The sequence below is a fragment of the Lagopus muta genome, chromosome 6 (assembly GCF_023343835.1).
Source record: "Lagopus muta isolate bLagMut1 chromosome 6, bLagMut1 primary, whole genome shotgun sequence".
Taxonomy (NCBI): domain Eukaryota; kingdom Metazoa; phylum Chordata; class Aves; order Galliformes; family Phasianidae; genus Lagopus; species Lagopus muta.
In genome coordinates, this window is record NC_064438.1 from 58,194,697 (window position 1) to 58,218,115 (window position 23,419).

Consider the following 23,419-nt stretch of genomic DNA (forward strand, 5'->3'; position numbering starts at 1 on the left):
TCCTCAGTTCTGTCATCAGGAGTTCACAACTCCTAATATTCCACAGAACTATTTTCATGGATAGCATTCTCAGTAACTCAGGACTTTGCCCTCCTATTCACCAGCACTGTAAGTGGCCTCCTGACTTAGCTCGGATGTCAGATCAAAACCCATTTGCAAATCAAGCTTCACAAAAGACTTTTAATGAAAAGACCCCATAAGCATTTAATTACGTTTTGCTTTTCATCAGGCTTCCATGAACTCAACGAGCAGATTCTCAGCAACAGCTTCCCACCATATTAAGTAACTCGGCACCGTTACAAACGCCAGCATTCATTCTAGCTCCTCACTTTCACTCTTACCAGCACACACTTCACTTGCTCACTGCTCTGACAACCTGCAGGAGCAATGGAGATTCCCCTTGATTTTGGTCAACTGAAAATCTTCCCTCACTTGACAAAGTCACTGAGCACTGGTGCTGGAAATGCACCAGACAGTCCCCTACAAGTCAGAAGTGTTGGTCATGAAAACAAAATACAACCTTGCTCTTCCTGATTGCAGCTGCTTTCCCTTAGGCTCATACAGTTGAGCTAACATAGAAAGCAATGCACTCCCAGTACAAAGAGTAATGACTCAGGGGTAGAGAGGGAGAAGGAAATTGGAAGAGATGCAGCTTAAACTGAAGGATCTGCTGTCCTTTACAATGTCAGCATTTTATTCAGGTTAGAGTTGCTACTGCAAACACAATGAAGGACTCACATAGCTGTATTTTTGATGATCCTTCCTTGGTCCATTTTCTGCCCAATACCATGCACAACAAACACAATGTGACTAGTTTGTGGTGGCTTGTCTTCTAAGGTAGCTTCTTCTACATAGCCTCTATGTAGCCTTGTCCCACTACTTGAAGCTGCAGAAAAAACATGATCCTAGATCAGTTACATTTCATGAAATGCAATGGTCTTACATGTTGACAGAAGCTTAATTTGTCTGAGACCAATACATTAAAAAGTATTCTGAAAATACAATTACACAGAAAGGATTAGTATGCAATTAAACAATCTGCAGTTTTCAACTCCTGAGAGATCCGAGCAACAAGGTGACATTCATTCTCTCAGTCAATGTATTAGAAAGCCATTTCCAATGCAAAAAGAACCAATTTCAGAGCTGGTTTGAAAAACAACTTTTTCAGAGAACAGTTGTGTGATTGCCCATTAACTTTTATTACATAATGCTCTTCTTCAACGCACCTCAGCCATTAAAATTCCTTGTATCTCCACCTTACTTCCCCAGCAGGTGATCACTGAAACGATCTTGCCATAAAACAGGCACTCACTGTCATTGGATCTCTGATGGCATTAGAGGAGCTGCTTGAAAGGCTTTAGATTTCTCCTACAAAGTGACAAACTGTTCATGTTTTTCCAGCCAATTAAACCCCGTGTTTCCCCAGGCATTCTCCAGTTCAGTGGCCAAAGCAAAAATCAATTCTGCAGGTATGGGTATCCTCTCATTGCCCTGCAGATGGCTGCTGAAACCCAGGGCACAGCGTGGCTTCATCCCCCTCTAGTGACAGAGCCATACAGAAGGCAACAGCCTCCTATGAGAGCTAGCTGTGCAACACCAGAAAAGCTGGCATTCAGCAAAGCCCTTCGGATGCAACACAGAGCAAGGCAGCACCATCCCTCGTGGGGAAAAAACAGCAAGAAGCAACTCGTTTTGTTTCAGAGGAGGAGGAAAACACAACAGAAATAGTGAGAGCAGTTCTTATACGTGACAGGTTTATCATGGGAGCTTCTATTTGCTATTTGTCTTCCCAAAGCGTTTAGGACAGAATGTCTACATCATCTATTTCATGCTGTCCAAAATCACACTGTGGATACAGAATACTTCATCTCTTCTGGAAACTTGGGCAACGAGAGCCTTAAATTATACTAATTCTTGGCAAACATTAATTAAGTATCCACCCAAGAGCCCTGTGGGTTAAGAGGGCAGTAATTACAGAACAGAGGCATCAGATTAAAGCCAGACCTGTTACCTGGCCTCTTCAGAAACCAAGGAAAAAAACAAAAGCAACTTGTGCCTCTTCTTGTTTTTGTAGTTACTCAGTAATGCACAGGAGCAGCATGGCAGGGAGGACACGTCCCAGTATTCCAGATGGACAACAGTCTGCCTTTATTTGAGGAGGAACATCCTCTCTCATAACTGTCTCAGCTTTGCTGGTTATAAAACTGGTAATTTTGAGCTTAAATGAGCCTGGATTCCTACAGAAAATGCTTTCCATTTAGATCTAAGTGCTTCACCCCTCCTCTCAGTTCATAGGTCTGTCCAATGAACTGAAAAAAGCACAAGCTGGCAAGAGGGGGAGGCACAACCGTGTTTTTAAGGAGAGCATGGCAGTCTGTAAGGACACAGAGAGAAAGCTAAGGTTGCAAAGGCAACTGTAATTCTTACACTGTGGCTGTCAGACACTGCCACTGTAGTAGCAGCATTATGCAGCAAGGACATGAGAACTGCTGCTTCCAAAGTAACAAGGAACAAACGTAACAAAAACACTCCATGTCCAGTTACAATTATGCAACCTGAGGAACCTATTACACCCCCCTGCAAAACCCCGCCAGCAAAAAGGGGCCAGTCACATATTAAAACTTCAGATACAGATATTTGCATTATGTTTTTTTACAAACTCTGAGAAATATTACCTTTGGAAAACCCCAACTTTTGTGTAACAGTTCTTGCAATTTTAGATGTTGTTGCATCACTGTACAGATACACTTCATCCACACTGTGCCAGTCCACATGGTTGCGACTCAACTTTAGACTATGAATAGCTGCAGCAAAAAGGAACAACATTGAATTTAGATGGGTAAGGGGAAAAACAAAAGCCTCTTCAAACAGACAGAAGGGTAATTCACACACACACATTTATATCTAGTGCTCCATTATACCTAAATCCATACTGCTTCTTACCTTGGAAAGCTTTTACATTTGAGGATTAATCTGACCAGAACAAAGAGCAGTTTGGAGAGGACATTGCACATCATCCTCCTGCACCCTGGTAGGCTTCTATAGCATATCCTTAACTGAAAGCAAAAAACAAGGGGGGAAGGGAGATGCACCCCCACAATACTGCTGACCAATGCACTTCTGCTAGGAAAGTGCACTCCTACCTTCTCTCCTTTGCAGCCATACAGTGGGATCCCTGCTTTCGACCAAGGCTACGGGGCATCAGAGTAACACAGAGGCTTTCAAGGCTCCATTATGAGAAGGCTCTATTGCTTCTGCTATTCTTTCAGAAACGTCCAGGAGCTGAAAATGTGGTTCAGTGAGAAAGCCTCTGAATGAGTAATTTCTGGCACAGAACAGAATTTTGCTCTTTCAAAAGCTCCTAAAGAGCTCTAGTGTTTTTTTTTTTGTGCGCAGTGATTGTGCTTTCCAGATTTGGAATGGATTGAACTCAGGAACCAACCTCATGACACACTGCCTGACTGCTGGGGTTAAGCACAGCAGGCACGCAATAAGGCAAGCCAGAATCTCCCAGCTGAGCTTCTGTGTACAAAGCAGCATCACAGCTGCTGCATCACCAGCAACACGGATATCACCTGTGCTTGGAAATCTGCTGCTTAGCTCTCGTCCAGTGTGCAACATTCAGCACTTGGAGACCTGACAACTAACAGCAATAGCCCTATGAAAAGAAAATGCTGTTTAACCACATCATGGGTCTTGCAAAAAAGGCTGTGAAGCCACGGAAAACACTCACAGGGGTTTTATGCTATTTTTTCATAACAAGCTCGGCTCTAATCTGTCCTCTACTTGAAGCTACTCTGATTTTTTGTAGTCAAAAAACATTCTGAGAAAGCATGAGCCGTCATGGTTCCATATTTTAACTTTCTTCCAGCACAAATTAATTAAATGTTGTGTGACCTTTGCCCTGAAGCATTTTTTCTTTCTTTTCCAAGGCAGATAGACCCAAAATAGCCTGAGGAAAACTAAATTAAGTCCCTGAGAAACAAGGAGATTAGAAAAGGATTACCCCTTTCCGCCATAGTTAACAGCTGATCCACAAAAAGTAGAATTACACTGCTGTTTTACAGTGGCATAGAAGAAGAAGGGAAGCCAGCCTGGCTTAGATGTGTCAGCTTGGGCTGATGAGTGGCCAGAGCAAGAAGTAATATAGCGAGAACCCAAAGAACAACAAAGCCATTTTTCCTTGCAGGTGAAGAGAGAAGCCCATATCCAGAGATCTCAGTTTAGAATCAGAGAAGAAAGGAAATTCCTAGCAAGATTTCTTTCAGACGTGGAGCCAATGCAACAGGCTGTGACGTGCTGAGAGCTGAGCAGTCCATGGGCAAAGGCTTCCTTCTGCATGGCTGCTGACTGCTCTACCCATGAATCCACAACCACTGTAGACTTTTCATGCATCCACTCAGCAGGTCTTTAACAGCAGAGGTTTATTCCATGTGAGCTCTGTGAAATCCTTCTCTCAGTACGTTTCTGGGGAAGCTGACAGAGCAGGACTGAAGCACGATGCCTTCGGAGAACACCATGCCCAAGATTCGAAGCATGCACAGGAAGAAGTAGAGAAGTCTGTGGCTCAACTGCTTGCTACCATTGGAAGAACAGCAGTGTGAAGAGCAGCAATTCTCAAATGCCTTCTGAAATCAAGGCCAGCCTCTCCATTGGGAAGGAAATACAGGAAGTGGTAGATTTTCTTGATTTTGCATCAATTATTCTCACATGGAAAGAATAAAGTCTAACTTCCACTTCTATACACTTCAAAAATATCTGTTGAAGGACACATGGAAATAAACTAAAACCTATGCATGCGTGCACTAAGGAACTGCAAATGAACATCCAACACTATGGATATTTAGCGATGCATTCAAAAGGGAACCTGAAAAATTGGGTCTGCTTCTAACAAGAGCACCACGTGAAACTATCAGTAATACTCAGGACTGTGCTTCCCTGCCTCTTGGGAACGGAATAACTTAGCTCTCTGAGACATGTTGTCAAGGCAGACACACACTGCATTCAAGGTCAGATACAAATATATATCAATATATCTTTTTCAGCACTTGGATTACACATCCTTCCTTTCCCCCATCACACTCAAATTTTTTAAAAAGTGGTTCTTGTTTCTCAGTTTTCCTTCTTAGGACGCTTAAACAGTCTGCCTGAGGATCAACGGACCTGTTCCAAACACCATCCCATATTCTTTCTGAGATAGAATGAGATTCTCTGTCTCCCAGTTCCGACTCTTAGAAATACTCCAACCCCAGCCTTGTCCATCACGAGAATATAAATCTCCTAAAATGAGAAAATTCAATGCACTGGCACAGGTTGCCCAAGGAGGCTGTGGATCCCCATCCCTGCAGGCATTCAAGGCCAGGCTGGATGTGGCTCTGGGCAGCCTGGGCTGCTGGTTGGTGACCTGCACACAGCAGGGGGTTGGAGCTGGATGAGCACTGTGCTCCTTTGCAACCCAGGCCATGCTGTGATTCTATGATTCTCATGGTAATCAAGAGCCCAATGAAAGGGGCTTTCACTGCTGACATTTGCAGAGTTTGTTAATGGCGAGGCAGGAAACAAACATGTCTTTGGAGAAGATTTGATAGCAGTGTGAAAATAATCATTTAAAAAGAAAATAAAACCAAACAAGTGTAAACACGTTTTCCAGGTATGGGATAACAAACGCTGCCATTGCTATTTTGAACCCAAAGAAGAAAGAATGATATATTCCTGAAGATGAGATGATAACAATTTATATTTTCTTTCCAGACCCAAATGCTGTGATGTGAACCATCCAAACGGTGCAGAGGTGGTCAAAGTGACATCTCTGGAGCTGTTCATACCATCAGGTGTCACTGAGTGTCACAAAGTCACCAAGGCATGCTGTGGTTTCACTGAAGAAGCACCGTGTTCAAGTTGCAGAATTCAGGTCAGGCAGCAGGTAGGGCACAGGGGAATGCCCTTCATGTTCATAGCTCTGCCTCGTGGTCCTCCAGGAGCACGCTGTACGTGTGGATTGCACAGAAGACAAAAGCATCTCCTGACAAAGCCATGGGACAGGAACATCCCTCTGGATCAGGCTTCTTGCAGCTTTGTTTTCACATGGGCACCTTCTCTGACATTAAGAACACGTGCAGCTTTCTTAGCAGGAGTCACTGCATATGCCCCTTCCCCTGTTGCAAAACCCCTCAGTATTCTGCACGCTGCTCAGTTTTCCAGTTTGGCATTAAAACCCAAAGCCTTTGAAAATGAGATCAAGTTTTGGTTTCTTCTGTATCTAGGAAAGAGAAATTAATCTTCCTTTTTTTTTTTCCCCCCAGGAATACCAAGCAAACAGACACCTAGAGTACAAACAAATGGAAGCCCCAGCCCAGCTGCAGATGGAAGACAGCAGAGAGAAGCACAGTAATGGCCTTAAATTGCACCAGAGGAGGTTCAGGTTGGATTTCTCCTCTGAAAGGAGTGGCACAGCTGCACCAGAGCAATGGGGTCACCGGAGGTGGTCCAAAGGCATGGAGATGTGGCACTGAAGGATGTGGCCAGTGGGCATGGAGGGCTGGGGTTGGTGATCTTAGAGGTCTTTTCCAACCTGAACGATTCTGTAATTCTATAGGTGAAGTGTGAAGGATAGGAAAGGAACTGCCAGCACATAAATCTCCATCTCACCAAGCCAGATGAGCACAGAGGAAAACGTCCCTCTATAAAGTTTAAATATTAAGAACGAAAAGGTAAAGAAAATCTGAAGTACCTATTCCTCCAGTCTTGAAGAACCTGATCTCAGCTAGACAGCAGAAACTCAACTTAAGCCACAACAGCTGGAGAATAGCTGAGGAGCAGCATCATAGCACAGAAGCTGGGGTGTGCAGACTGCAGGTGTGCTGCCAGCACAAACAGCATGCTGGCTCCAGTGCTTCAGGAGCCAAACGCTTCCAGCAGAAGGCACCTGCAGACAGGCACCTGAAGCTGGCATCTCACAGGGCCAGCAGTTTAAAATTAAATACCCTTGAAGGTAAGCACCTGGTTTTAACTTGGCTCTTTCATCTACCAGCCAAGACCGAGGCGTGGGGTGATTCTTTCCCACCACAGTGCCAATGCACGTCAAAATCAATAAGGAAAAGCATCTTTGAAGTGTTAAGAGCTGCTCTCCATCTACTCCACAAAGGCACTGGCATCCTTGTTAGGGCTAAAAGACCAGAGAACAGATTTATACTGCTTGAAATCCATGCTTGTCTTCTTTTTCTTCTTTTTTTTCCCCAGGAATTTTCACCTTCTGACTCAAGATCGTCACTAATTGCCCAATAAGCAATCTTAATTCAAATCCATTTGACACTACAAACGAACATGATTTGGAGAAAAAATAATGCATAAAATAATTTCAAGATTATGATGACAAGTTTTCTCACTTTTTACGATCATATATTTTATGATGCTTTTCACCTTTTACAGATTTGAGTTCCAGGTGTGAGAAGAGGCAGGAAATGATTTCCTGTGCATCTCTACGCTTTCAGACATTTGCATTTTAGACTCAACTACAGCAAAATATTATGGTAGGAATTCCAAGGCAAACACTTATGCATGCCAAAGTAGATCCTCACCCTTCAGAATACTCCTAGGAACTACAGAAATATACGGTATGACAGGAATAACTCTAAACCTACCAGATGCGATGACATTTTAAATCAAAGGTGCCTTTTGCAGCAGGCTGGTTCCAATGTCACTGTGGTCAGTATGAGTTTAATCACTGCCAGCTCTAACAATGCCAAAGATGTGTGGCAAAGTGCTTTGGAACCTTCTGCAATCCTTAATGGCTCCTGTAAGAACTACTTCCACCTTCTGAAGCAAATTGGCACAACATCAGCTGTTCCTCAGCTCCAAGTTCCTCCTGTGTTACAGCAGCCTTGATGGTGCATTCTCTACAGCCTCCCTGTTTCATATCCTATGTCTGGTGACTTCATTCCAATATTGATACAAAAGCTGCAGTAAAAATAACTTTTGACACAAAACTAGAGATGCATCCATCATCCCAAGGTTGGTCAGCCAAATTCTGCCTACTACAAAACTCTTTATTCAGTTCCTTCCCCAGTACAGTCTCCCTTACGCTGGGCCTACAGAGGTTCTAAAAGTGTTGCTTCTGTTTTACTGAGAAAGTCAAACCACAAAGTGAGTGTGTAAGAAGCAGAAGTTTACAGTCATTAATCACAGCCACAAACAATCATAATAAAACTAGAGCACAGTATTGCTAGCATCTACTTTTCTCTATGACTTGCAGCACTGCTGTTTTTCTCCTAAGATTCAGTGCTTTTTCCTTCCCATGTGGGGGAAATGGCAAGAACACGGTGCAAGAAAGTGAAGCATGTAATTCTAGCACATTTAACTGACACGAGCAAACTAGAATGCAAAGCTTCCTATGCCAGGAGCACTACAAGAAAAAAAAGTAATAATCTACAATTACTGTACCTTGGGAACGCTTTCGTTTAAGACATGCAGCATCTGAATTCTCCTTATATCCTCTCCATTTGAACAAAGAAGGGAGGGAGAAGGGAGGGAGGTAGTAGAGAACTAAAAGTAAAAACACTGAGCTTCAAAGTAAAATTTTTAAAAGGAGCATCATTTTTTTCATGAGCATTACCATCACAAAAGAAAAAGAGTCAATACATTTGTTCAAAAGCACACACACTTAAACTGGTTCTGTAGCATGAGCGTCAGGTCACATTAGGCACATTCAGTCTCTTTGCTCTTCATAAACAGTTATGACATCACAACAGAGCTCAGGGCGTTAGGAAAGGAAAGCTGTGACAGTGCATGCAGTTTCACTGAGTGCCTTTGCATCGAGGCGTACCAAAGCATTAACACACAAGTTGGCACAGGGCAGAACAAAGGCACTTTTAAGCAGACTCTAAACATTTGGAAAAATAAACAACAACTCATCTTCCAGCACAGCTCTATTATTTTCCCCAAAGACTGCAAGAAAAGACATCCCACTGTTAACCTGTGCTGTGAGTCCTTCTGCAGAGAAACCCAGCAGCACACACTGTGCCTCTGACAGCCCTCCCACTGTGAGCAGGAGCTTCCCTTGGATGGCAAGGCAAGCCCACAGCTCCTATTAGACGTTCACTCGTCTTACTTCACCCCTGAAACACCACATAGCTGTGCCAAAGATTCTTTTTCACGGACTTACCTTCACATCAGTGCTGTGCAATTACAGAAGGAATGCTTGAAGGAAAGGGGAAACTGCTGCCAAGCAGATTGAGTTATGCAGTCATGTGGCTGCTTCTCTTGGCACTTACACAGCAAGGCTGAGGGTGAGCTCCTACCAGCCCACCTTCTGCACTCGTACAAATAGCCTCGGATTGTAAGCAAACAACAGGAGCCTCAAAAACCTTATGTAGTCAAGAATGTGTGTGCTTAAAGCCAGTGAGAAATCAGAGTCTCCAGTTGGGCTTCTGAATCCATAAAGTTGCTGAGGCTGCAATCAGTTTGCCTGCTGGGGAATGGGAAAATGTAACTGACATCACTCTCCCTTACAGGCATTAGAAGTAATTAATGCTCTACAGCCCAGTAACTTACAAGTGATATTCCATGCTTCTGTCAAGGGCATCTCACACCTCCTCATGCTCTCAGCTCACAGCTCTGTCAGCAGATGCCTTCATACAGATGCTGTACATTACTGTTGCACATAAGTTTTCTACAGGGAGGGAAACTAGGCTCATCATTCCTGCACTGGGACTCGATGGAACAATTCAGCCTACAGAGTACTGTGCTGGCTGTGGCAATACAGGAACAGGCTGCCCACGGAGATGCTGTGGAGTCTCCTCTGCTGGAGATAATCAAAATCCCATGGAAACATCCTGAGCAACCTGCCCTCATTGGCTCTGCTGCTTTCTCAATCTCCACAGATCCCTACTGATCCTGGCAATTCTGTGACTGCGTGAATGAGACTTTCCTTACTAAAGGTTAGCATAGTCAGCTGCAACAAAAATGTATTGTTAATGGTTTTTTCTGTTTTAATCAACAGAGAAAACTGTATTTGAAGCCTAAGGCAAAACAGCAAAAACTCCAAACACAATTTCTATACTTTTCATGGTGTGTAATGACACACTGAAGCCCATAGCAAAACCCAAGAAACTCACGCAGTTTCAAAATCAATGCATTATAAAATCTGTTCTGATTCTGACTTGTGGGGATTTCTACATTTCTTACAGTCTCTCACAGAACCACAGAGCTGATTTCCATTGAAGGAACTTGCTGGGGGGTTATCTGCTCCAGTTTCCCACAGACAGGATCAGCTTTTCAGTTGAATGTAATATCACGTTTGGATCAGGTTGCTCTGGCAATTTCTAGCTGAAATCTGAGCATTCTTAAGGACGGATGCTCCACCACCGCTCTGCAAATACAATCAGCTACAGAACCACAGAACGGCCCGGCTTGGAAGGGACCTCAAGGATCACGAAGCTCCAACCCCCCTGTGCCATGCAGGGCCACCAACCTCCACATTTCACAGCAGCCCAGGCTGCCCAGGGCCCCATCCAACCTGGCCTTCAACACCTCCAGGGATGGATGGGGCATCACAGCCTCTCTGGGCAGCTGTTCCAGCACCTCACCACTCTCACAGCACACAACTTCCCCCTGACATCCAACCTCCATCTGCCCTCTCTAAACATCTGTTCCTATTTTACCATCATGTGTATTAAACTTCCAGCATCACTTCTCCCCGGTTAAATGAATATTCTTGAAAAGCTCACAGAAGAACAAAAGACAGGTACCTAACTATACCTGACTCTAAGAGCTAACCTGCAGCTCAATGGCAGGCTGCTCTGTACTGCAGACACTGCTCCTCCCTCTCTGCAGCTGGAGCTGTGCTGCCTGCTAACAGCTCCTCTGTGCTGCAGGAGCACACAGCAGGGGATGTGTGGGCTTCGATCACACAGCAAGGGAGAAAAAGCAACACTTCAGATGCAGAACATTCCTGCCTTTACTGTGGTTAAATGATGTTAGCAAAGCATCTAGCCTAAGATCCTTTCAGAACTTGCTATTATCCAAGTTCATGGCTTTGTTTTTGTCTTACAGTGGCCTTGACCTCACTGAGGTTGCTAGAGAATGCTGCTCTTCAGATGAGCAAGTCCTAAACTCACTGTCTAAGCATCTATGAAAATAAGTTTCTAAATCTTACTTATTCTATACCTTTTAATCTTACTGTTTGCTAACAAGGTTTTACAATACCCTTTTTGTATTCCTTTCAAAATGTTTTCACCTTAAACGCTGCTTCACAGAACAAGTGTTACAATAAAGGTCTCAAATATTTATAGAGTTATTTAACAACAATATATTCAAGCATAATACATGGGCAGAAGCACAGTACAAGAAAGGTCAGTAGTGCTGCAGGAAGGCAGTGACAGCCATCTCAGTGTGACCAAACAAACTCCTCAGCTTCATATTTCAATGGTCAATATCTATATTTAAAATTTTGAACCTAAGAACAAAAATGTCACCTTGCACCTCATGCTGATATTAACCTATGCATGTTCAGCTTGAAGAATGAACCTTCCCTAAGAAAGACGAGCAAAACCCTTGTTCTTATCAAAAAAGCCTGGATGAAAAAAAAAACCAATCAACGCATGGGCAAATGAACATGAGGCTCAAAAAGCCCCCAACATCATCCTATCTTACCTATCAGCACGGTGGCAGAACTAAAAATCAGAGCTGGCAGTCGGTGGGAGCCCACAGATACAGCTTCAGCAGTGCAGCATCTCACTGAGTGGTTGAAGGTGTCAGACAGGACTGCTGTAGGAAAGACTTGAGCAGCAAACACCGAGCTCCCATACAACTGCCACAGGACAACACCAGCACTACTCTTGCTCAAAAAATTGATTTCTAAGCTACACAAGTGAGGGCAAGCTAGAAGATACTGTCCTGAATCTGCCAATATCACATTTGTGATTTGCACAGGCTGTAGATCGTCTCTTCCACAACAAAGCAGTCAGAGAAATGCGGCCAAATCTCTGCTCCTCATCCTCAATGTGGATTCCTCCTGTAGCTCTAAAGGTTATCCCATCTTCATAGGCAATACTGCAACGTTTCTTCGCCTATCAACAATCAGACTAACACTTAGAGCTGAAGAACGTATTCAGAATCTGGCCAGGATCAAAGCAAACTCTGAGGGCAGTCAGGCTAAGGAGGTGAGAGGTGATTTCTTTGCAGCTTCTGCTTGCACTGGTGTTCTGGTAGCATTCCTCCTGCCTGGTTTGGGGCAGGAAGGAGAACATCCTGCACAGCCACACACACACACACTGCCTGCTGTGTGGTGGCCTGAGAGATCAGCTGTCACTTGCCAGCATCTCATATACATGATGCTGCACTTCAGAAACCTCTGGTGAGGGTAAGTGGCCTCCTGCAAGCATGGCAGGTGCTCACCACCCCTCCAGGAATATCAGGAATCTGTCTAATTTCTACAAGCAGCAGACACAGCTCTGGAACTCAGTCGTCTGGGACCCAAATCTCAAATCCAAATATCAGTTGGATATTGAAAAACCAAAGCTCACATTAATCTGCTTTGACGACGCCAAGAAATAAGCAAAGTGCTCCATTTTGGAGCTCTGACCTGATGAATGATTCACCCAAGGAAGTCACGTCACTGCTGAGATCACCACTCAGAGACCACTGCAGAGGATCAGAGGCCAGGAGGAATCAAATACAACAGGCAGCAAAAGTGCACTTCATTTTGCAGTGCATGAAATTAAATACTCGGTCTCCATGAGCACTGAAGAGTAGGATGAGCATTATTATCATCCCTGCAGGCCAGATTGGGGACCACTGTTCTGAAACGTTGTGAACTTTCAAAGGAAGGCATTGTTGGACTGGCAGTTTGGGGTAATTATTCATTGGCAGTCTGTCGTTAACAAAAGTTCTGGATAAAGCTTATCCATGTTTTCTTAAGATGCTTCAATCTGGGAGCAGAATTAAGAAAGCAAATAACTGAAATCTACGCTTAACTTTTCAACCTGCTGCCACTGCTTTAAAGCACAGCTGGCCTAAGATCAGGGCCCAACAAGACTGTCAGCTGAATATCAGCAAGAGCCTCACTGTTATTCATTATTTGTGAGGCAAGGAGGCACGATCAAATAATAAAGCAATTATGCCTAGGTAATAACAGGCATTGTAACAGCAAATCAGCAGAGACTGCCTTCCCTCTTGCTAACGGGTCAGATAAGATTGCTAGGTTTTCAGCATTTACAAGGTTGTATTGTAGTGTTGTGAAGAGGCATTTTGCCTCCCAGTGATATCTACAGGTCCATCCTAGCTTTCATTAGTCTTAAGTAACAATCACCTGTAAACCTTGATGGGGCCGAGATGTATTTAATACAGGATGCAATGACAACAAGTTGCAGCAACAAAGCAATGAAGCAATTTAAGCTGAACTCAGCACTTCTCCAACTAATGATGTTTACCTCACCAGTGATAATGCAAGTTGTAAAGCTTCTCCCCATGCCACCTGCGGATGGAAATCGCAGATTTCAGCCAATCAGAAATGTTTTGAGAGGCTAATTAAGATGAAAAATCCACTTTTCACACTTACTGTTGATCATTTTTTCTGCATCTTCCCGAATTTCTAGGAGAAAGCCTTCAGAGAGTTGGGACTTATGCTCCCTTTTGAAGTGACTGCATACCTCACTGTTATTGTTCTAGTTCAGCTTTAGAAAAGGCCCTGGGGGCTGGAGGCTCTCTGATCTCTTACATGTCTGCAAATAACAAGGACTGTATCTTTCCCATTCCTTTCCTCGATTCAGATCTGAATTTTTCTGTTCCACAACCCAGACATTTGCTGGAAGAAAAGCCCACCTGAGCCCCATTCCTTACATGATGAGGTGAACCCAAGTGCAGCTGAAGGCATTTTCTCTTCCTACAGACATTATGCTACTAAAGGCTGGAAGCACTCAGCAGCCATAAGGATGTGCTTTCCAAGCAAATTCATGCTGACCAACCAGAAATGACACTGTGCTCTCAGCAGGGCTACAGCTGCGATAACAATGCTGGCATTTGTATCAGTGCACTGAAATGATAAATTGACACAGGCCAACCAAACCCAGGTAAAAGCACCCTTCAGAAGCTGTGGGCACTGTGCTGGGGGGTCAGAGGTCACCCGACTTTAGGCACCCACCTGACAGAGCTGTTAAAGCAGAAGGCTTCTGCAGGGTTGGTCAGGGGAAAAATGGTTTGGTCTGGTGGTTGGCAACCCTGCACACAGCAGGGGGGGTTGAAACTAGATGATCGCTGTGGTCCTTTTCAACCCAAGCCATTCTATGAAAAGAACTGTTAAAGTAGCACAAATGCAAAATAAAAACCAGGACAGTTCAGTGTCCTCACTGGCTATGAAGGACTTTGCTGCTTTCTGTATTCCCAACAATTCCCCTGAAGTCAAAAAAATGCGATTCTGGTTTTCCTATTACAGAAGAACCCCGAATGCTATCTGGCTTCTAAATTATTCACAAGGTTTTACGCACGTGATGGCACAGCTCCCACGTGAGGACTGCATGTCTGCACCAAAGCACAGCCATTTCTACCTCTGTAACCGTTTTGTTCCAAGTTTTGTTCAAGCTCCTTTAAACCACAAAGTTGCTTTGTAAAGGATAACCCCAAATGCTACTAAAACGTATTGCCAGGGCTCTGCGCTTACAGCTCCTCCTTTGAGAAAGTTGCACAAGGGACAACCAACACACAAAAGCAAAGCGTGAAAGCCAAAAATAATAAACTTCTGCTGTGCTACGTTTACCCAGAGCAATCAGTTCAACTGCACAGTAAGTTCAGAAGACTATTCTTAACAAAGTTAAATGTGTTTGACTGAGATTGCCAAGAATCCTAACTGAACGCCCTCAGCCTGGTGATTAAAACGTAAGGACTTCCATAACTGAATGAATGCCCGAGACTTCAGACTGGCTGAAAACTACTCTAATAAAGTCACAGATTGAGCTAGAATGGAAAATGAAATGTGATCTGTAAAATGGATGCTCCCTTTAGGGCAGAAATTAGGAACGCCAGCCAGAGAACTAATAGCCAGTTTGCCTTCAGACACTGACACACTTCTTAGCCCATAAAGGGATTACAGTTTGAAATGAGATTTCAAACACAATTAAAAGATATGAAACATTAAGCAAAATGGGAACAAGAGGTCCATCCGTGAATATAATTCCACAGTGCTCACCTAATGTGCTAGAGCAGGAAATCCTACCAGAAGATACAGTGGAGAAGGGGACAGCAAACTGCACCCTGTAACCTTCCCCATTATGCAGAACAGAAAACCATCCCAGATCAAGCTCTTAGTTAAGAAGAAGATTCCAGCTGTCCAGAAGACATGATATGCAAAGTAATCTTACCTTCCTTCCCATCAACAGGTTTTGATACTTCCATATCAAAGCTCTCTTGCATCTGCTGGCCCCGGAAGCGGTTGAGGTGCTCCTGCTCTATCAGGTTACTTTCCTCCTCCTCCAGAGGTTGCCACGTACCATCAATAAACCACTGCCCTCGCATTACGGGGATCTTCTCCGTTTCTGAAAACCAAACAAGAGATTCTTTTATGCAACAGAACCCAAACTGACAGCAGAGAATCACAGAATCACAGAATTGTAGGGGTTGGAAGGGACCTCCAGAGATCATCGAGTCCAACCCCCCTGCCAAAGCAGGTTCCCTACAGCAGGTCGCACAGGTCGGCATCCAGGCAGGTCTTGAACATCTCCAGAGAAGGAGACTCCACCACCTTCCTGGGCAGCCTGTTCCAGTGCTGGGAATCCCAACAAGGAAACCCCAACCACACACTGAGAAACACCGCTTCTTCCCCATGGAGCTGAGCGTGTTTGAGGATGCAAGAAACAGACAGGAAGATGTATATTCTGCAAACCTGAGTGTTGGGTTAAAAATGGGATTTATACTCCTCTCTATGTGGCTGCCCTGTATTTTCAAAAAGAACGAGGAACTTTGTGAGGCTCATGTTCCTTTATACAATTTGACCGATAGGAACTGGGGGTTTGAAGTTGTAAAGAAGATGCAGAGCAAGGAGGAGAAAGCAAACCACATATGCTTGCCTTGACAGCACAGAGCTTTGTTTCTTTTGGGAACTGCACTTAAAATAACTCCATCTGTGTATCAATTAACATAAAGGACGATTTTAAAGAGTGAAGTCACTTCTTAATTAAAACCAGTCTGCAGTGGGGGTTGTTTTCAGTCACTGTCACTCTAGTTTCACTTCCGGCGCTCCAAACGAGGAAGCTGGGTGCTGAGCATGTGTTGTCCATGTGATACAACAGAATTCTCCCCCAAAATGAGTGCTGGCATCTATGGTTCTTCAACAAACCACGACTGATGCCCAGATTCAGTACTGTGACTGCAGGGAGTGAGAACTCTCCTCTTGCACAGATACCCTCAAGCACGATGAGACAACACTATCCATTTTAGCTCAGGACTTCATAGAACCATGCAGGCTGGAGAAGACCTCCAAGATCCCCCAGCCCACCCCACCGTGCCCACTGCCCACATCCTTCAGTGCCACATCTCCATGGCTCTGGAACACCTCTGGGACGGTGACCCCCCAGCCCTGGGCAGCTGTGCCACTGCTGAATTATTCCTTCTGCAAAGAAATGTTTCCTCACAGCCAACCTGAACCTCTCCTGGCACCACTTCAGGCCGTTCTCTCACATCCTATCATGGTTGCCTTGGAGCAGAGGCCAACCCCCACCTCGCTACCACCACCCTTCACAGAGCTATAGATAAGATCTCCCTGAGCCTCTCTTCTCCAGACTGATCCATTTTCCATCTCTGGAAAATCAAGGAGAGCAGTGTGTGGGTTCAAGAGCCTTTGGGGCTGTGGCCATGGGACTGGCTGAGACCCAAGACCAAGAAAGCAATCCCACCACTGACTTCCAGTACAAGCTGGAAGAGACTCAATCAAATGCAAACATTGTACACGTGTACATACACACCACACAAACTCAGCTCTCCAAGGAAGCGAAGCACTCAGCCACAAAAGGAGAGGCTTAAAAAAGGAGATGAGGGAAAAAAAGCACCAAGGCTTTGCTACTCAAAGAACTGTTCCTACACAGATGGTGTGAAAGCAGCTGATAAGGGCAGCTGGGAAAAGCAACAATAGATGCAAAAACAAACAAAAACAGTAAAGGAAAACTAGATACATAAATGCAAAGTAAAAAAACAAACAACCAAACAGAAAAACCAACAGAGAGCACAAAGAGTTCCCAAGCACAGGAACAGAAAGCAGAGATGCCCAGCCTGTCAGATGTGAAGTACTTTCATACCAGGTGCTCACAGGGGAGAACAAAAAGCAGCAGAGATCTGCAAACACCTCCCTTATTTATTCTGAATTCATCATCTCTTAGACCAACACAACTACAAGCTAGGAAGACTAAAGGGAAATCTCCTTGCAGGGATCTCCCCTCCAGGCAGGAACACTCCATGTTCCAAAGCCTGTTTCAAAACCTTCACCATAGAAGATTTACAGTCCACCAGTGTTTTTACAATACCAGAAATGCCGATCATCCCCTAACAGCCCTGGCCTTGCAGCTGGAGCAGGGCAGGCTCTGTGTGATGGCACTGCTGGGCAGCTCCTGCAGCACAGCGAGGTGAGCAGCAGGGAAAGCAGCAGCTGCTGTGGGCAGATAACCAGGGCGAGTGGCCCACATCACAGCTGGGTGCTGGTGTGGGTGCTCTGCTGATTACCCAAGTGTACTCATGACTGGGAAACCCACAGGCAGCCCCTTAAGCAGGCACGCAGAGTGATGCAGGGAGCAAATCCCCTGAAACAAAGGCTCTGATCACCCCCAGCCTCTGTCATCCCGGCCTCCTGCACATCCCAATCCCCTCTTGTTCCTCCCTTCCAAGATCCTCAAAGCCTGTTTTAATGCTCTGACCACTGCTGCAGCACCAGACCGCACCAATCTGGCTGGCCTGACCAAAATGCCAACAGACACCTTTGGCACGGTGGTCGGAACCTGATGATCCTTGGGCTCCCTTCCAACCTATTCTATGATTCCATGGTGCAGCACAGGACCCACTTCTGCCATTCAGTTGCTAAAACAGCTCTTCCAGACAGCACCAAATTGTTCCACCCTGGATTTCTGATGTTTTGGGTATCGTTGATCCGACCAGATGAATGAAAAGGCTGGGCTGTTGGAAAGGCACGGTTACTTAATGAAAAGGGATCCGAACAATCAGAACTCAAGGCGCTTTGAACTGCAGGAGTTAATCGTCATGAAAAAGGACACAAACTGCAGTTGTCTGTGAAAACTAAACTCATTTTAGAGTCGACAACCCACGAACAGAGTGCCAACCATCAGGTTTTGGAATGAACTTTCTCAAACTCAACCCGTTAAACACCACAATTGTGAATCATTATTGATCACTGCCGCACGGAGAACAAGAAGCAAACTCCAGCAGTAGCTGCTCATCGTGTGCTGGTCTTCACCTCGGCTGTGTCCCCTATGTTTTACACCTGTCACGCAGCCACGCTGCTCTGCAGGACTCATGCACACACATCCAGCTCTGCTGCTCTCACAGCACAGCTCTGCCTGCAGGAAGAAACGAAGCACACAAGGCATGGCAGTGAGCATAAAGGATCCCATTGTTGCCGAAGCAAAGGCACAACTGTGTCAGATGTTGATCCTCGCTGGGAAAAATCTGCAAGCAGCTCCTTAATTTTCTTCACCAAGCATTCTGATGAGGCTCCATTCACTGAATCCATAAAAAGATTTTAAAAAAAATAAAAAAAAAATAAATGATGTGAATACTATTTTGTACTCCAAACCAAATGAAGACAACACACCTCTTCTTCATTTCTGAAGGGTTCCGAGGTTTTCACATGGGAATTTCCACCTATAGATTTCCAAAATTCGAAGCATTTGCAATTAAAATAAACGTTTTCAGGCTCTTTCTGCTGGAAAAAAAAAACTTTCCCACTGAGTTTCTTTAAAGTAGAACACAGCAGTCAAACAGCAAATCTCAAATAATAGATGGGCAACAGGCTCTCCCAGAGAAGCTGGGCCAGGAAAAAGAAAAACGGAACGACTGAAATAAGAAAACATTTATTGTAAAATCTTTACAGCCTAATTTAGTTTAGAGATAAAATAATATATCTGGCTCTAGGGCTGGAAAGGGCATTTATCTGGAAAACACTTCATCTGTAAATCACTTTTGGATCCAGAGATAGATTATTACAGGGCTTTGTTTTCAAAGCAGGGCTTCATAAGGGAGCCAGGTTTTCCAAAGCTCAGTGGGATTTTAGGGAGATCCAGGAGTTGGTCCCCACCAACACTTTAACAACTGGGAATTGGGTGAGCTGATCTCCAGAGGTCCCTTCCAAGCCCGACCACTCTGTGTCTTTTAGTGCCTGCAGCCACAGCATCTCAGCTAGCTTATTTCATCCTGGGTGCGTGCAGGCTTGATCACTGTTACACTGCTGGGAAACCCCAGCAAAAAGACCCTCCAGTACAGAGGGAATGCCCCTTCCTGCCATCAGGAGCACGGTTTGGTCTTCATAAAAGTGAACACAGTCTTTCAGAGCCATGCAGATGACAATGAACTGTAGCACAGCACTGCTTGTTAGTGAGGCTTGGCAAAGTGGGGAAAAAAACAGCTTCCTGATGGTCGTGAAAACCAAGCAATGACAGGACAAGGGGAATGGTTTTACACTGAGACAGGAGGTTTAGGTTGGATATGAGGAGGAAGTTTTTCAGCTAGAGGGTGGTGAGGCACTGGCACAGGTTGCCCAAGGAGGCTGTGGATGCCCCATCCCTGCAGGCATTCAAGGCCAGGCTGGATGTGGCTCTGGGCAGCCTGGGCTGCTGGTTGGTGACCTGCACACAGCAGGGGCTTGGAGCTGGATGAGCACTGTGCTCCTGTGCAACCCAGGCCATGCTGTGATTCTATGATGGCTGCATTACCAGCGCGCAGTGCTGGGCTGCACTCAGGTCACACTCCAGGCAGGGCAACAGCAACCTCCTGATCCTCAAGGCCACCAGCTGCCATCGTGGCACTGGGTGGTGAAGGAAGGGCGGTGTGTTGAGGCAATGGCTGCGGGCACGAGGCTGGGTGGGGAGCCCAGGGACTTACAACACAGCAGCAGGTCCTTCCGTATCACCTGGCTGAGCGAAACCTCAAAGCTGCGCTGCGGTAAACAACCCCGCTAATCTCAGACAGGTGCACCAAGATTACACCAAGATTACCCTGTGATTCATCCAGCACGATACAAGCTATTACAGTAATTGCCATGAAACAGCAGTGTACCAAACCTGCTATTTTAAGGCCCAATTGCATTCCTATCCACTCGTTCATTCACGTCTTGAATATTCACCGGTGATTTCAGGAAGCGTAAGGCAAGCTCCCCCTGCATCCTTTCCTTCTACAAAAGGAATGAAATATTTACATCCAACTAGAATTTGATTTCTCTCTCCTCCGATACAGAACTCAAACTCTGTAGGAGGTAATGTTAAGAGTTTATCTTTGTCATTCCAACCTTGATCCCCAGGAAAGGATTTGCCTTGATTTCTTTACTGCCTTAAGCCTTACACCACGTAATCTGCAGCTGGCCGTGCTTCAAAGTGAGGCCCCACGTGTTTGGCCGGTACTTGGTGCTGTACGTACACAAGGATTCCTAAGTTGGAATGGCAGAGATTAGGAGCTAATGAAAGGCACTTTCTTTTAATTAGTCATACTTATTTCACCACTTTTAAAGAAAAATAGTTCCAGCAATGGCAACAAAGGATTTATAAATTTTTAAACAAAAAGTCCTTGTTTTTTTTTTTTTTTCCCTGAAAAGTTCTAAGAACACAAAAGCTGTAATTAATGATGTGAAGAAACAGGAACATGTGCAATTTACACCATCGTAGCCTCCTAAATCTTCTGAAAGGGAAGAACTGGGAAAATAGAAGCTGCATCAGGCTGGATGGGGCTCTGAGCACTGATGGAGCCCTGGGTGTCCCTGTGCACTGCAGGGGGTTGGGCCAGATGGCCTTCGCAGGTCCCTTCCAACTCCAACAATCCATGATTCAGCACACCCATGCTGTAATTTATACACATACATACCCCAACCACTTCATTTCATTGCCCAGTGTTTGTGAGATCCTCACCCAAACAAAAACTGCATCCAAAACCTATGTAAATCTATCATAACACAGCAGGAAAACAAACTATGGCACTCATTTCGGCTACATTTTTTCTTTCTTGTACTACTCAGTGATCATCATCATTTGTTCCCTGCCAACACATGGCTTGAAATTGCATATACCTAAATTTAATAGCATACAGCACAAACTGTACCTCATACTGGCCCCTTCCACCTCACTTGATTCAGAACTAAGAAAGCTTGCAAAAGCAAGACCACACATACTTCTAATTAAAAGCAAAAGAAAATGAAAGGAGGTCTCTCTCAGAAACATTGAACTAGCATGCAACCTGGAAGACATGTAGGCAGAATGAAACAGTATGAAAGAAAGATGCAGTGAGCTTTGGATGTGGGGTGACTTCACTGCAGCCTTTCAGTACCTAAAGGGAACAAACAGGAGGGGAGTCAACTCTTTGAAAGGGTAGATAACAGTAAGACAAGGGGAAATGGTTTGGAGTTGAGGGAGGGCAGATTGAGGTTGGATGTCAGGGGGAAGTTGTGTGCTGTGAGAGTGGTGAGGTGCTGGAACAGCTGCCCAGAGAGGCTGTGATGCCCCGTCCATCCCTGGAGGTGTTGAAGGCCAGGTTGGATGGGGCCCTGGGCAGCCTGGGCTGCTGTGAAATGGGGAGGTCGGTGGCCCTGCATGGCACAGGGGGTTGGAGCTTCGTGATCCCTGAGGTCCCTTCTACTCGGGCCGTTCTGTGATTCTATCCACATCCAGTGCCATCCACTCATGAAGCTCCGGACAGCCGTAACAATTTACCTAGCAATGAGATCTCAAAGGTTAATATGGCATTTAGGGGCTCAAAAATGTAAATTAAAACTTACGCTCTGCTGAAACCTACAAAGCCAAAGGGTTGGATGTGGAACAAAGGTCCATGAAGTGCTGTTGGCTTGATACCAAGGACTCCTGCTTTCCAGCGCAGTCATATCTCTTCCTTTAATTTGGTTTCCTTATCACTACAGTTGTGAATGACCTCTAGTGCATGAGGATAACATCTGTGCAAGCTAAAGCATCTGCAAGGCTGTGGTATCCCAACCTTAAAGCTCCTTAGGTAATGAAGAGAGAAGCCCATGCACTTACTAACAGAGGGGGAAAACCTAGGCAAAAACCATTCTTTGACATTTTATTTTAAGTCCTGCTAAGAAGGCTGAATACTCTGTGCCCTGGAGTGCAGCACTGCCAGTAAGAACCTGGGCACAAGAAGCTGGATGTTAACGTGACACTGAAATGAATGTCTTTTACAGCTGCACCCTCAATGCTATTCTGGACTTTTTCATATCAGCCATTCATTCCAACTTCACCAGTGCTTACATTGATATTTTAGGTATGTTCACTGCTGCACGACCCATAAGACTTCTCACTTAGGTATGAGGTCCAGAATTACTCACATTGCACCAGGGTGCATCTTCACACCCACCAGCCATCACCAGCACTTGCTTATAGAGCCACAGCAACGTGCAGGTTTGATTTGTGCTGATGCAAATGCACAGAGCACAGTTTGCAGGGCAATCAGTTCCTCCTAGCTCCCCTATGGAAGGGTTTGCAGAGCCCCCACAAAGGGAGAAGAATGCAAGAGAACAGAAAGCTCAACTAAGAGAAGTGATGGCTGTAACTGCTGATAATGAGATCCTTAAATTTAATGGCAGTGATGTGATCATGCACACAGGGTGGACAAACGGATGTAATGAAATAGACAAAAGCTAAAATTTCATTATTTCCTGACTGCTAGGTAACAGAACAGGCTTTCTGTTGCAGCTCAGTGTTCTGCAGCTTTCCAGCTATTTCCCAGTACGTTATTGCAGTATAAAGCAGGTGACTGATATTTAAATAAATGGCACCACTCCTTTAATCACAGCCAGAATGACTTCCCTTTGTTTAACCACAAACACAGCAACCTGTTCTGCTCTTGCAGAAGTACCAACATCTCCTAAAGAGGAATTCATGGGTGAAATCCACCCTCAGAAAACTTCATAGAAACAGCCACTGAATTCACAGACCCAGAATCTTACTGAGCATCCAACATCAAGAGATTTCCTTCGCTGAGTGGTAAAGGATATCATGCTGCTGGTCCACCAAATAATTCTAATTCGCTTTACTGAGCCAATTTCAAGATAACAGGTGGAAGTAACCCCCGAAATACAGCACGCATTATGTTGTTCAGGCAGGATTTCCCTTTTAAGTTGGTAGCTGAAGGAAGATCACTGCAATTACTCTCTACACAGTTCTGAAGCCAACGGTTTAACACGGAATTCTACAGCTCACCTCATCAGCTGCCT

At 44.9% G+C, this 23,419-nt stretch overlaps 1 protein-coding gene across 2 annotated transcripts in view; it reads right to left on the reverse strand.

Annotated features, from left to right (window-relative positions):
• Positions 1–23,419, reverse strand: part of DDHD1 (DDHD domain containing 1) — a 62,811-nt gene that overhangs the window by 31,933 nt on the left and 7,459 nt on the right. Inside the window, exons 2-5 of one of the 2 annotated variants that reach the window (XM_048949145.1) lie at positions 15,351–15,524; positions 8,440–8,541; positions 2,676–2,804; positions 739–886 (exon numbers count right to left, since the gene is read on the reverse strand). In XM_048949145.1, coding sequence (XP_048805102.1) covers positions 739–886; positions 2,676–2,804; positions 8,440–8,541; positions 15,351–15,524 — 553 coding nt within the window. The remainder of the gene's footprint in view (positions 1–738; positions 887–2,675; positions 2,805–8,439; positions 8,542–15,350; positions 15,525–23,419) is intronic. The other variant, XM_048949146.1, reaches the window with a different exon arrangement.